This window comes from Zophobas morio, unplaced genomic scaffold, assembly GCF_036711695.1.
Source record: "Zophobas morio isolate AGI-343-1 ecotype UQ-CSIRO unplaced genomic scaffold, CSIRO_AGI_Zmor_V1 ptg000004l, whole genome shotgun sequence".
In the NCBI taxonomy this organism is placed as follows: Eukaryota; Metazoa; Arthropoda; class Insecta; order Coleoptera; family Tenebrionidae; genus Zophobas; species Zophobas morio.
In genome coordinates, this window is record NW_026972109.1 from 12,776,937 (window position 1) to 12,791,277 (window position 14,341).

Genomic DNA, 14,341 nt, shown 5'->3' on the forward strand with positions numbered 1-14,341 from the left:
AAATGAGGCGCAACTTTGTAAGAGGTCGTAAAAAATGTATTGTCAAAGCCTGCTACGCATTCTCTCTTCGTTCGTTGTACTAAACGTTCCTAGCAAGTGCTTGTTGGTTCTGTTTTTATGGTCGGTCCCGGGGCACACGTCACCCTAAAACTGGATATGCGAAATTAACAAAATTATTTATTAGTAATAGTCTATCATGGTGACATAGAACTTTGTTCTTTTTGAAACTAAACTTGTAAATTTCAGGTACGCAAGAACATCTCGAAATAGGTGGTAAATGATAGTTCGCTATGAAGTAAGCAAATTAGTAAAAATTGTAGAACAGAAATGAAGAAGGCTATTAAATAGAAAAATAAAATGTTCCATATAAACTGAGTAAGCGCATTTTGGGTACGAAAAATACAAAAGTTTGAAGTTGCCTGTGTGAGAAAATTTTCCATCAATCAAGAAACAAAAAGAACAAAAAATCATGCAAATGCAAACGTAAAAGTTATTACAATGTTATATGAAATGAAATGAAACTATCAAGCGAGGATTCTTCGAAGTAGAAAAGATGATAGGGAGAGCCGCAGGTAGGGTACAGATTATGAAATGAAATGAAATAACGTCTGACACCAAAAAAAAAAGAAACAATATGATGAAGGCCGAAGAACACCTAAAGTTAAATGTTGGCATGCAATACCATCCAGCAACAAGACTGTAACAATTCAACATTTTTTTCAGTTTTTATTTTTAGCTAAAAATTTTAAAGAAGTATTTGTTATTTTATTTTAATATTTACTTCCTGAGCCTAAGCTATGTAGTATAAGCAAATTTTTAATCAAAATATATCTGTTCATCCCACCTCTTCTCAAATTTTGTAATGGAAAAACTCATTTTAAACACACACATAGCATGCTTCTTTATCTTTATCCTAAGAAAAAATTAAATTCGCAAAAAATGATTTTATGCTTTTTCGAAAAAGCTGGATTTGTTGTCTTGTACTGCAGTAGCGAGGGAAATTCTATCTAAAGAACCTTAGACAATTTTTTTCATTTTGTTTCATCTTTTTATAGATTTTCGATTTCTCAATTGTTCGGCTTTTAATGAATCAGTTTTTCAATTATCAGATTTTGAAAATTTTCCATTTTTCAATTTTTATATTTTTCATTTTTCAAGTGTTTGATATATGAATTGTAGAATTTTTTGATTTTACAGTTACCAAATTTTTCAATTTCCTGATTTTTCAACTTAATGATGTTTCAGTATTACGATTTTGTAATTTTTCGGTTTTACCATTTTCGAATTTTGTAGTTTCATAATTTGGTATTTTTACAGTTTAATTGATTTTCGCTTTTACAAATTTTCAATTTTATTTTAAGTTTTTGATTTTTCAGATTAATTATTTTACAATTTTCTGTTTTTAAAGCTATGTGAATTTCATTGTTTAGATTTTCAAAATTTTTTATTTTTAATATGTATTTCAATATTTCGTTTCCAATTTTACAACTTTTTGATTTTTGAATTTCATAATTTTGTACTTTTTCAATTTTTCAATTTTGTAATTTTTATATTTTACGTTTATCTGATTTTTCAATTTCTCAATTATTAAAGTAAACGTAATTTTACATTTTTTTTATTTTTCTGTTTTATATTTTTACAATTTTTTTATTCCTCAATTGTCCGCTTTTTAATAAACCAGTTTTACAATTTTTGATTTTTCAATTATCAGATCTCCAAATTTTTCGATTTTTCAAATTTTCTGTTTTGGAATCGTTGGGTTTTTCAATTTTTCGATTTTTCATTTTGAAGTTTTAATTTAATAATTATTCAATTTTTCACGCTTGTGGTTTTACAATTTTTCAAATTTTTGGTCTTTCAGTTCAATTACTTTAGAATTTTTCGTTTTTAGAAGAACCCGATTTTAAAATTTTTGGAATTTAGCATTTTTTTCGATTTTACATTTTTACAATTTTCAGATGTGCAAATTATTTAGTTTTTAATTTACGAATTTCCCATCAGTTTTTAATTCTATAATTGCAATTCTTCGTTTTCTCGATTACCTATTCAATTTTTATTTTCTGATTTTCCTAATTTCATTGTGTCGATTTTCCAATTTTTTTATTTTTATTTTTTTAAAATTTCGATTTTTCGATTTTACAAATTTTTCAAGTTTTTGATTTTTCAGTTTCATTATTTTCAACTTAATGATGTTTTAGCATTACGATTTTGCAATTTTTGATTTTACCATTATTCAATTTTGTAGTTTCATAATTTGTAAATATGTAATTTTTATAGTTTAATGAAGTTTCGCTTTTACAATTATATAATTGGATATCCAATTTTTCAATTTTGTAATTTTGCCAATTTTCAGTTTTTTGATTTTTAATTGTTCAAAATTTCAATTTTAATATTTTAAGTTTTTGATTTTCTCGGAATAATTATTTTACAATTTTCCGTTTTTAAAGGTATGTGGATTATATTCTTTGGATTTTATAATTTTAAAAGTATACGATTTTACAGTTTTGTAATTTTAAAGTTTTTTCATTTTTCAGTTTTAAATTTTTACAAATTTTTAATTCCTCAATTTTTATCAATCAGTTTTATAATGTTTGATTTTTCAATTTTTCTGTTTGGGAATCCTTAGGTTCTTCCATTTTTCGATTTTTCATTTTTTAGTTCAAATTTTTGATTTAATAATTTTGAAATTTTTTATTTTCACAATTTAATAAATTTTCGAGTTCACAATTCTGCATTTTTTCAATTTTGTAATATTATGATTTTTCAATGTTTTGCTCAAAATTTCAATTTAAATCTTTGAACTTTTTGATTTTTCACTTTAAGCACTGTTTTTAGGGGTATCCGATTTTCAAAATTTTCGACTTTACAATTTTTTTATTTTTCAATTTTACTTTTCAACAGTTTTCGGATGTGTCAATTATTTCGTTCTTAATTAATCAATTTCTAATCAATTTTCAGTTTTATATTTCTTCGTTTTTAAAATTTTACGTTTTTTCGATTATTCAATTTTTGATTTCTTGGTTATCCGAATTTCGTTGTTTCGATTTTCCAATTTTTAGTTTCATAATTTCACAATTTTCCAATTTTTAAATTTTGTAATTTTTCGATTTTTCCTTTATCTGATATTTTTAATTTTCCAGTTTTAAAATTATTCGATTTCCAGTTTGTATTTTTGCTGATTTTCAAATTTACATTTTAAAATTTTTTCGATTTTACAGTTAAATTTTTGAGTTTTATGTTTTCACAACTTTTCGATTTCTGAATTGTGTTGTTTTTAATGAATCAATTTTCCAATTTTCAGTTTTAAATTCCTCGTTTTTAAAATTTTTCGTATTTTCAGGTTCGTTTCAGTGATCCGAATTTCATTGTTCCAATTTTGCATTTTTTTTTTTCAAAATTTCTATTTTCAATTTTTCAACTTTTTAATTTTTGCAATTGTATATTTTTTCTATTTTACGATTGTCTGATTTTTCTATTTTTCATTTCAAAATTATCCAATTTTTCAATTTTATATTTATGGAATTTTTCGTACTTACAGTTTAATAATTTTTTGATTTTACAATTATCCAATTTCAACTCTGTAATTTTGTAATTTTTTGTTTTTTCAGTTTTATATTTTTTCATTTTTTCGATTTCTCAATTATCCGGTTTTTAATTAATCAATTTTCAATTTCTGATTTTACGATTTTTTGATTTTTTTACTTCCAGAGCATAAGCGACCCGTAGAGTACGAAAAAATAGGTCTCCCGTTTCTCTCTCTCTGTGTGTGTGTGTCTGTTTCTCTGTCTGTCCGTCTGTCTGTCTGTCTGTCTGTCTGTCTGTCTGCCGTCCCGGATTTTTATTAGACAGATAATCTCCGAAAGTACTAGACCGAATGTTGTTAAATTATGTATTTATATTAAAAACATCATGTAGCTGGTAGTATCATCCCCACCAATAATGTGATGACATCAATTCAAAATTGTACATAGTGAATGGGTTTTAAATTCTATAGAATAACATAGTCCTACATATATAGTTTATGAGTCCGTGTTGAGTTTTTACCCGAAACGTCCAGATTTTTGGAAAAAAATGAAAATTATAAAACAACCTATTGTATTTTAATTTTGAATCTGCAAAACCGAATGCTTGGAAATCTTGCAGATGTTTTAAAGTTATGATAAACATGATAAATTTTTAATCAAAATATGTTTACTTATCCCCTCCAGAAAATTGATGAGGTCAGATCAAATTATTTCTGAATAAATCCCATCTTAAATGTGCAAAGTTTGATGAGTCTACACTCTACACTTGTGATTGATTTATCACTGCAATAATATTTTTTTGAATTGCTTATATATCGTAAGGATGGTAAATTGTTAATCAGAATATATCTGTTTATTTCCCTTATTCCCCCCCCCAAATTGATGACGTCATCTCAATATTTTGCCGAATAACTTCTACCCAAAATGTGCAAAATATGATGAGTTTTTAGTTGTCATTTATTATTGCATTTATATTTTTCAGGTTTGCTTAAACAGGTAGTTACAAAAAATTAAGGAATAAGTCAATTTATTTTATTGATCAAATCAGGAACACCCACTCCATTTACCCAGAAATTTTTTTAGTATTACACTGTCCCATAAATGTTGATGACATCATCACAAAATTGTGTAAAGAAAAAACTTAACTCGAAAATGCTGGATATGTTTCATTGTACTTCTGTCGAAACAATTTTGTTCAATATTTCAGTTGTAGAATTTTTTCGATCTCAAAATTTTTAGATTATCCAAGGTTCCAAATTTCTCGATTTTTTAACTTCTTGGTCGTAAACAATTACAAAAAAATTATAGAGTGTCATCTTATTTATAGGCTGTCATTTAGTTTCTTACACTGTTACTGATATTGCCTTCATTTGTTTCAATGTTTAGAGCTTATAAATAAAAGATCACAAAATCAAGAAAACTCCTGTCGAAATAATCTTCGACCAATATCTGCATAAACTTTTAACAAAGTTTAACAGTAATGGTAAGTCCACATTAGCACCAACGATGAATGTTGTGTAAAACTATTTTAAACTTTTCTTCAACCCATCGTCTGAAGTCCAATGGCCGGGCAAACCTTCATTAAAAGTCCGACTTTGAACCGACTGATCACAAACAACCGCTTTGTAAATTTCGTCACGAGTCCGCTATCTACTCACGCGAGCTTCTGTATTTTTATGCAAAAGTTGTTTTGATAGCGTTCTCAATGCCGCAAAATTAAAAACTCGTTGACATTATTTCGGTCAACTAGGTCACCCTACTTTCCTCTGTTTGCGCCATTTGTCCTTCTCTAAATACATCGAACCCGCTTCCGCGTTCAGTCGCCCCTCCCGCCGACATAAATTAACAACGGACACAACAACCACATCCATTTGGTCTCATACGAACCCTTTTGATGCTTTTTTGGAACAAACTAGTAATTTGTCCCTGTCGGATGGTGTGAACGAGCTCCCGGGCGGCATGATGGGGCGACACCAGCTCCACGCAGTTGATAAAGCGATAAAGTTTCTGCAAACAAACACAAAGGAGCCACATTATTGTATCGAATTACCCAAAAAACCACTCGACCCTGACCTGGCTGAAGAACATGATATTCCTGCTCCTCCAGATCGAACCTTTGGGCTTGTCACGCAGAATCGGCAGGGTGTAGCGGAAGAACAGGTGTTCGACGAGGAGAATGATGAGGCCCAGGACGATACCGACGCCCAGCAGGATGAATACACCGGTCACAGCCGCCACTCCCAGCGGCCGCGGCTGGGCGATGTCGGTGGCGAGCTTGAAGCAGGGTAAGCCTCCGTACCACTTTTCCTGCAGGATGTCCATGTAACCGTTGCTGGAGTATTTCGCGATCACAGCGGAGATGCTGTCCTGCGGAATGAGTGATGTGAGGGTGGGGTCGAGTTCAAGCGTAATGGAGATCCGTATGAAGGATAGAGAAATGGGTCCCTTCTGAGTCGATTTATGAGTATGCGGTAAAAGCAAAGTTTGATGGCAGTTTGGATGGTACAGTGTCTTTTCGCATTGTAGTAATTTTTGTGTTCTATCATAAACACATATGTGGGATCAGTGTTGGGTACAGACTTTTAAAAATATCTAGATACAGATTGTTTTCGATTTTTTCGAAATGTATCTAGATAACAGATACAAGAAAACAGATACTTTTCAAACTTCGGCGAATAAAATAACTGAAAACATGTTTATGTATTTTTTTATGTATTGTTTAATGAATTTTTTAAAATTAACAACATTTCGAACGTATTGTCACCTAAATTATTTCTTCTTGGTGTCAGAATTTGGTTTTCACTACTAAATACCCGTTCCACAGGTGCAGAAGAAGGGATTGTGGTATTAAATTTAAAAAATAAACATTTTACTGTAGCATAGTTATTCAAGACTGAAAAATCTTTTCTTTTTTCCTGCACATAGGCCATCGCTTCGCTGTTTGATGTGTCGCAAATTGTGCAATATTTATTACGTACACTTAAAAAGAATGTTTTTTTTTTGTTTTTATTCCCATACTACAGTGTCCAAATTGTGTTTGAGTATATCTAATAATTATCTCCAGCATTAAAATTAATATTTCAAAAGAATACGCGAAATGATTATTCTATGCTGAAGGTCTGTTGTCGGCAACCTGTCATAAATTATTATTCTTCAATATCGGCTTACGATGTTTTTATGACCATGTCCGGTAATCGTCTATCCCGGTGCGGCAGGTATATACATTTTAGGAAGAATTGCTGGTTCCGTTTAAGGCAAAATAAACAAAAAATAAACAATTTCTTAGAAAGATATTTAAACCCCTTATAGGATCAAAGGCTGCCTGGCAGGCCGGAATCACCAGAGTTCAACTTTAAATTTTCAGATTTTTGTTGAAACTCATTTTATTTTAACCTCGTTTCACGATTTTTGAGAATATATCACGATAAATTATTCCACCGAGGGTTGTAAAAATATTAATTTTATTGCCCAAGATAATTACACTTAAACATAATCGGCACATTCTAGGGCAAAACGGACCTGCCAAGCCCGCCTCGCATTAGGTCCAACAATGAAAAAGTGAAAAAATGACACATGTGGCAACAGGAAAAGATGCTACGTTTGTCTGAAAAATAAAGATATAAAACAGTAACAAATATGCGATTTATGCGAGTATGTATGTATTAAACATTCGGTTAGTCGATTACAAAACAAATTTGTGCTAATTGAAAAAATTAATCATTATGTAACACGCAATTATTATTTTCTAAAAATAATAACATACCTTAAACAAATATTTTTACTATTAAAATTACTCTTATTTAATAACACATATACAACCAGCGGACCTACCGGACCCGGGTTGCTCAGGTACACAGATAAAATGCATTGCCCCGATAAGCGTAAAACGCAGTGAATAGTGAATTGTGGTTTATGGTTTTTAAAATACCATCTTACCATGGCTTAGATTTATTACCCCTCAGGATTATATTTAAAGATGTATAAGTACTGAAGGCTACAATGTAGGAAATGATGGTATTTAAAATATGAAAATGTCCGTGACAGAACACTATTAGTGGACCTCTTACCTCTATTTTTGTTTATTTGACCAAAATCACTAACATGAAGTATCAAAAATTAGTACTAGTATAACTCAACTAATAACTACTGAAAAAAAAAGTGAAATAAAGAAATGTATCTGTATCTGCGCCATTAATTTTGTATCCAGATACAGATATTTTGTGCTTAAATTCGATTTTATCTAGATACAGATACTAGATACCCAAAAATGTATCTAGATACTTTGTTTAGAAACAAGTATCTAGATACTGCCCAACACTGGTAAAGTGCTTTTCGGTTTATTTAACATAACGGCATGTCAAATAGAAAATTGACGTTTCTGACACGGCAATAGCAAAAAATATTTAAAAATATACTTATTAACTATTCCTACATAGTTCTGTTTTGTATTTATTACTAAAGAGCGGATTCTAGGGCAAATGCCTTTTAATTTTAGTTGTGGACAAATGCATGAAAATTGTATACAGGCCGCTAGAATGCATGGAAACGGTTAAAGATTGGCACGATGATCGGTGAATAAAATCGGCGTGGGTAAAACTCAACTTATTTCTCAATAACTCAAATTTACACATATCGATTATGTACAAAATAATTCCGGCGCAAGTTGACTGGGCTCGATTCATTAACTGAATAATCTCGTTCCCGAAGGTGACCTCCATTTAAACCCATATTCCCTTCTCAATGTTTCGCAATCGAAGTCTTTCTGGAATCCATCGCGACTTCCGCTTCCAGTCCTTTCCTTAGCGAACACCGCATCGAGGGCTTTCTGGATGCCGCAATCGAGACTTCCGGTAACCTGCTACAGGCTCTATTATCGCCGTAAATACTAGAACCCATAGGCGTCGTACCGGGGTATGGGTTTCTTTCGTAATACTGCCCCCTCCTTAGTTCTGATCGTCCCGAGAGGCAGTTATGAGGCAGGCTAAATGAACAATCTTTATTTTCGTGTTTGGTCCTCGTCGGATTCTGTAAACAACATCGTTGATTGTCGTCACGACAATACTGTATCATTCATATACACGGACCTTCCCAGTCTGGTGATAACTTCGGGCAACGACCTTTCCTTCTTCGGGGATTATAAAGCCATACCAAATTCCCTGCCTGGAATTTTACTGAGTTACCCTTAAGGTCGTAACGTGTTTTCAGTCACTCGCCACCCGGATCTTGTGGCGCACCGTTTCGGGAACGCTCAGCAGCTTCTCCTTCAATTCATGGACATAATTTATGATCTCCTTTGGTTCTTCACTCGGAGAGCCGAACAAGACGTCACAAGGCAGACGAAGTTCTCTTCCGAACCGTGGGAGGTTCGTACCCAATTTTTCTCATGTTCAGCCACCACTTTCGAAAGATGTTCATCCATGGTACGATTGAACCCTTTTACCTTTTCATCTGACTGCGGGTGCACCGGTGTCTTCCGTATCCCTAGTACTTCAGTAACCCTTTGGAATAGGATGAACTGGAAGTTTCTGCCTTGGTCCGAATGGGGTTCCACTGGGACCCCAAACCTGCTGATCCAATTGTCAATCAGCGTTGTTCCAACTATCGTCGCTTCTTGGTTGCATATGGCATAAGCTTCGGCCCATTTGCTGAAGTACTCGCTGACGACCATTAAGTACTTATTCCCGTCCTCGGTCATCGGGAAAGGACCTGCTATGTCTACTGGAATTCTTTCGAAAGGCGAACCGACGTTGTATTGTTGTACCCGCCCTCTCGCTCTAGTCGTCGGTCCCTTGACAGCCGCACAGGTTGTACATGTCTTGCGGATTCAGTAGAATCTCTCCCCGACTTTAGAAAGCGTCTTGTTGATTCCAAAATGAGCACCAGTACCCCCATTGTGCATCTCTCGAAATACTTCCTTGATTCTGGTGGCTGGAACCACCAACTCCATGGTGGTATGTGTCCCATCCGGACTCTCCCAATCTCGCTTAAGCAATCCGTTCTCGACACGCACTGAGCCCATAAAGCTTTGAAAGAGGGTGACCCGTCTGATATTTTTGACCAAGCTGGTCGTTCTACCCCACCTTCTTTCCATTTGAGAAAGGGCCCGATATCTACGTCTTCTTCTTGTTTTTTTCTAAGCAGGGCTGTAGTCCATTCTTCATCTTCTGTCCCTGGTGTCCTCCCACAGTTGAACGACGTTTCACGCTGCTCAATCTTGTCGCAATGTTTGCAGTTGTTACACGGTTTTCTCGACAGAGTCTGTCGAATTTTGAAGTGATACTGTTGGAGTCGTTGAAGCCATCTAGCCACTTGTCCTTCGGAATTCTTCATGTGAAGGAGCCATGTGAGGATTGCGTGACCGGTTCTAATCAGGAATTTGCGTCCATAGAGATACTTATGGAAGTGTTCGACAGTCCTGACAATCACCAGCAACTCCTTCCTGGTAGCATAGTAGTTCTTCTCGGGTTTGGATAGTACGCTTTTGAAGTACCCGATGACTTTTTCTGCACATGTGACAATACAACACTTATTCCGATGTTGCCAGCGTCTGTATCCAAGATGAACATTCCCGATGATTGAGAATAGGACTAGAGCATAGTGCGTTCTTCAATCTTTTAAAGGCTGCTTCACATTTAGCGCAGTCCAATTAAACTGAGAGCAAACCCATTGACAAACGTTCTGTAGTATGTGCACAATCCCAAGAAACTCCGAACTTCGTGTTTATCTCTTGGTCTTGGCCAATCGCGAATCGCATTTATCTTTGTTCCCGTAGTTTTGATCCCGTTTGGCGAAATAGTATGGCCCAGAAATTCTACTTCTCTTTGGAAAAGGAGGCACTTCTTCGGATTCAACTTTAAATTACCTCTTTCATTCCGCTAAATACTTCTTGAAGGTTGGTCAAGTGCTCCTCAAATGTCTTTCCCGTTACCATGATGTCGTCTAAATAAACCAAACATGTTTTCAATGTTAGCCCACGCAATACCATCTCTATTAGTCTCTCAAAAGTAGCCGGAGCATTACACAGTCCAAAAGGCATTACGCTAAATTGATACAAGCCACTCCCGGCGGAAAAAGCGGTATTTTCCCTATCTTGTCGGTAAATATCAAATTGCCAGTAGCCGCTTTTTAAGTTTCACGTGGAAAACCAGGCGCATCCTGATAATGTTGTGCGTGTGTTATCAATTCGTGGAAGTGGGTAACTATCATTTTTGGTTACATCGTTTAGTTTCCTGTAGTCTACGCAGAATCTCGTCAACAGGCGAAGACCATGGACTATTTGATTCCTCTATAACGCCGTCATCCAGCATTTTCCGTACACGTTTCTCGACCTTTTCTTGTTTTGCCAAAGGTAGTCGTCGCGGACCTTGACGGATCGGTTGGGCATCTCCAGTGTTTATCCGATGTCGCATTATGTTTGTGGTCCCAGAGGACTCTCCAGATGCAAACATTCCACTGTCTTTCTGCAGAAACTCTCTTCCTAGATTGCGTATTAATCGGTTAGATGACCAAGCTCTAGGGGAGGGATTTCTAAGTTGTCTTTTCTTTCTTCATCAGTGTTTTCAGAAATTCTTTCGTTATGATAAAGTATCTTCATTACTGGCTCACAGATGGCAAGGACCTTCCCGCTCTTAATGTTCCTGGGTTTGGGAAAAACATTTGCGACGCATACAGGTATTTCATTTTCGGTATTGATTAAAGCACTAGCAATCATGAGATTCTTTTTGGGGGTATGCGGTGGTTGAATAATGCCGAGGGCAAATCCGGGTTTGATTTCTGGTCTAACTGGAACAATCGTCTCTGCATTCCCTTCGACTTTCACATTCTTGCACGCGATCAATCTTACAGGCTTCGATTCAAAACTGCGTTGATTCACGATAAACTCTTCTTTGCCAAGCAAAGTTATACCCGTGACAAACTGTGGGTTAATCTCGAGTATAACTAAGGATTGCTTATCGCACTATAGGGGCAATTCTGAATCAAAGTTGTTAAATTTAAAGGGTGTTAAATTGCAAATTTCCATAGTAACGAGTTAAATTCGTAAATCTGATTGGCTGTTTCTTTTTTAACAACCTTTAAATTTTAACAGGTTTGATTCAGAATTGGGGCTAATATGTATCATATTTTTATTTAAAACTTACAATAGATGAGGCTAGTACTATATCCTTGAGGTCTGAGCTATTGAAAGGGAAGTAATAGATACCTGATTCATGAGAGACCATTAGCAAATTCTAGCAAAGGCCGCACACTTATTTTGAAGAGTTTAGAAGAGATTAATGGCTAGCTTTGGAAAATGTTTGGCTCAAAAGAAAGAGCATTTTATTTGCTTTACTCGCAACTCGCTGGACATCCTCAGTCCAGGACAAATTGGAGGTACAACAACACCCAAGTCGACGTGCGAGTCCGTACATGAAAGAGGTAAGTTGTCAGTGGAATAAACGTGTTTCTGTCTCTCGTTCTAACGAACTATAATTCGCACAACTGCTGCAAAGCTTGATGTGGTCTGCGAACATGGCGAAAGGCGAGGTTGTGGTATTCTTGATGTCGGCAGTATAAGCGACAAATAGTAGCGGGCCGAGCACCGAGCTCTGGGGCACCCCCACTCACAACATCAACAGATCTACTAAGTCCATCACCGACTTTGACTCGAAACGTTCGACCGCTCAGAAAAGAATATATCCACCCAAGAAGGTTTCCCCGTATACCAAGATGTTACAAATTGTGCAGAAGCCTTCGTTTCGGAATCTTGTCAAAAGTCTTTGAAAAATCGAGATATAAAATATCGACGGGGCGATTCAGGTCGATGTCACTAGTCCAGTCCGACAAACAGCACAAAAAAGTAGATTGGATAGATTTGTCAGGTAAGAATCCATGCTGTTCAGGGGGAGTGGTTGTAATTTATAAGAAACTTGACTAAATGATCATAGATAATAATTGATGCATCAAACTTATCGTCCTTATTATTGTAAACTGGTTTCACGAACGCTGTTGCATGAATGATTGTTCCATTAGAATGGAAAGCGGAGTGGAAATAGAGAGGCTGCACAGTTCTTTAAGACGCAGGCAGAAATAAGATCGGACCTGGCGATTTAGTGACTTTCAACTTGCTGAGATTATCTAACACCGCGTCCGCAGAGAACTTTATATCAGTGATATTATTCGAATTGTAAACGCTAGATAAGAGGTTCCAGAGTAAACACTTTGGCAAAGGAATCGGCAAATATATCAGCAGCGGTGTAACCATGCCGGCCGCATCTTTAACCTTAACCGTTTTAACTGAACCAGTTAAAGTAGTGCGAATATGCTTAAAAAGAGTTTTGGTGTCCTTATCCCCTGCAATACGCTTCTCATAAACAAGTCCGGCCTGTTTGATCACAGTCGAAAGCATGCATTTGTTTTTACCTATTTGCCAATTTTTTATCATGAGTACCTTTCTTGCAATTTTTCGACCTATTTTACCTAATAAATAACTGAATAACATGTGTTGTAGTAGATTTCATGCCAAAAGAAGTGCCACGTGCTTCAACATGAAAATACTGACATGCACAAAACAAATCTTAGTAAAGATACCAGGCAAATTTTAATTTCCTTATTTCATAATGAAGACTACAAGAAAAATTTTTACTATTAATTATTCAGTGCATTTGTTGGGGCAAATATACCATTGGATGGGGCTCATCCTTTCACTTTTTTGTTGTTAAGATACATACTCCTCTTTTGGCACTAAAATACTTACTTACAATGAATAAAAAATTATCACAAGTGAGATCGGAGATACAAATTGTAATGATCTTTTACGCGTTGTGAGACCAGGGAGCGGACCTTAATTGCAATTTTCATATTTCTATACAAGAAATTACGTAAAAAAGCTGAAAAAAAAAATAAAAAAAACAACAAAAAGCAGGGAAAGAATATTCTTATTCTTTCAAACAAAAAAGAGATATCGGACGAAGAAGAAAACTATACGAAAATAAAATGTTTAGTATGCACAACTTCATCTTTCTGTAAACTTGTAGCGTAAATCGGTAGATCTGACAACTCTGATGACGCAGCTGCATTTAATTCTGACCTCAAATTCAGCATTTGATATTTTATAAGTATTTTGTTGTTGAAAAAAGACCATGTGTCTTACGAAAAGAAAGTGAAAGGATAAACCTCGCCCGCCCGCCCCCATCTCAATTGTAATTAATTTTTTTATTTGTTATGAGACGAGAGGCGGAGCTTAATTAAGAAATTTAATATTTCTCTAGAAGAAATTACCACGTGAAACATCAACAGTATCGTATCCTTGAAAAAGAACTAAGTATATATGTTACAGTCAAAGTGTTCATTCCGTCAATGTATACACTGACTAGCCAATGTATGCATTGACTGATTTGCTCAGTAAATGTGTTCACAATGGACGATGTGTAAGCTTTAACTAGTCAATGTATACATTAACGATTCCCGCTTAGTCAAAGTATGCACCAAATAATAATACATGGTGACATAACTTCACATTGTACCTACTGATGTTTTAGCGGTAATTGTGATTTATTGTTTTTGTATGGTGTGTAGTACATATTAAGCGTTAGTTTAATATTATCTACAATGGATAAAACTGCAATAAAAACAAAGTTTGTTGTCTTCTTCGTTATCGATTTCGATATGCTAACCCTTTCTTTTATTAATTTATTATCATCTGCAAACTTAAAAAAAACTAGCTACATGTGGGAGTAATTCCTGGAAGTTTTTTCATTTATCCTATCTTATCTGTACAGGTTTAGAGAACAACATAGAAAGTTTAACTTTTTATGTTATTTCTATTTCTCCATAAGCAT

At 34.7% G+C, this 14,341-nt stretch overlaps 1 protein-coding gene across 1 annotated transcript in view; it reads right to left on the bottom strand.

Annotated features, from left to right (window-relative positions):
* LOC135136009 (uncharacterized) overlaps positions 1–14,341 on the bottom strand; it is a 147,620-nt gene that overhangs the window by 1,562 nt on the left and 131,717 nt on the right. The window contains exons 10-11 of the mRNA XM_064065125.1: positions 5,598–5,891; positions 5,412–5,531 (exon numbers count right to left, since the gene is read on the bottom strand). Of these exons, the coding sequence (XP_063921195.1) occupies positions 5,412–5,531; positions 5,598–5,891 (414 nt within the window). The remainder of the gene's footprint in view (positions 1–5,411; positions 5,532–5,597; positions 5,892–14,341) is intronic.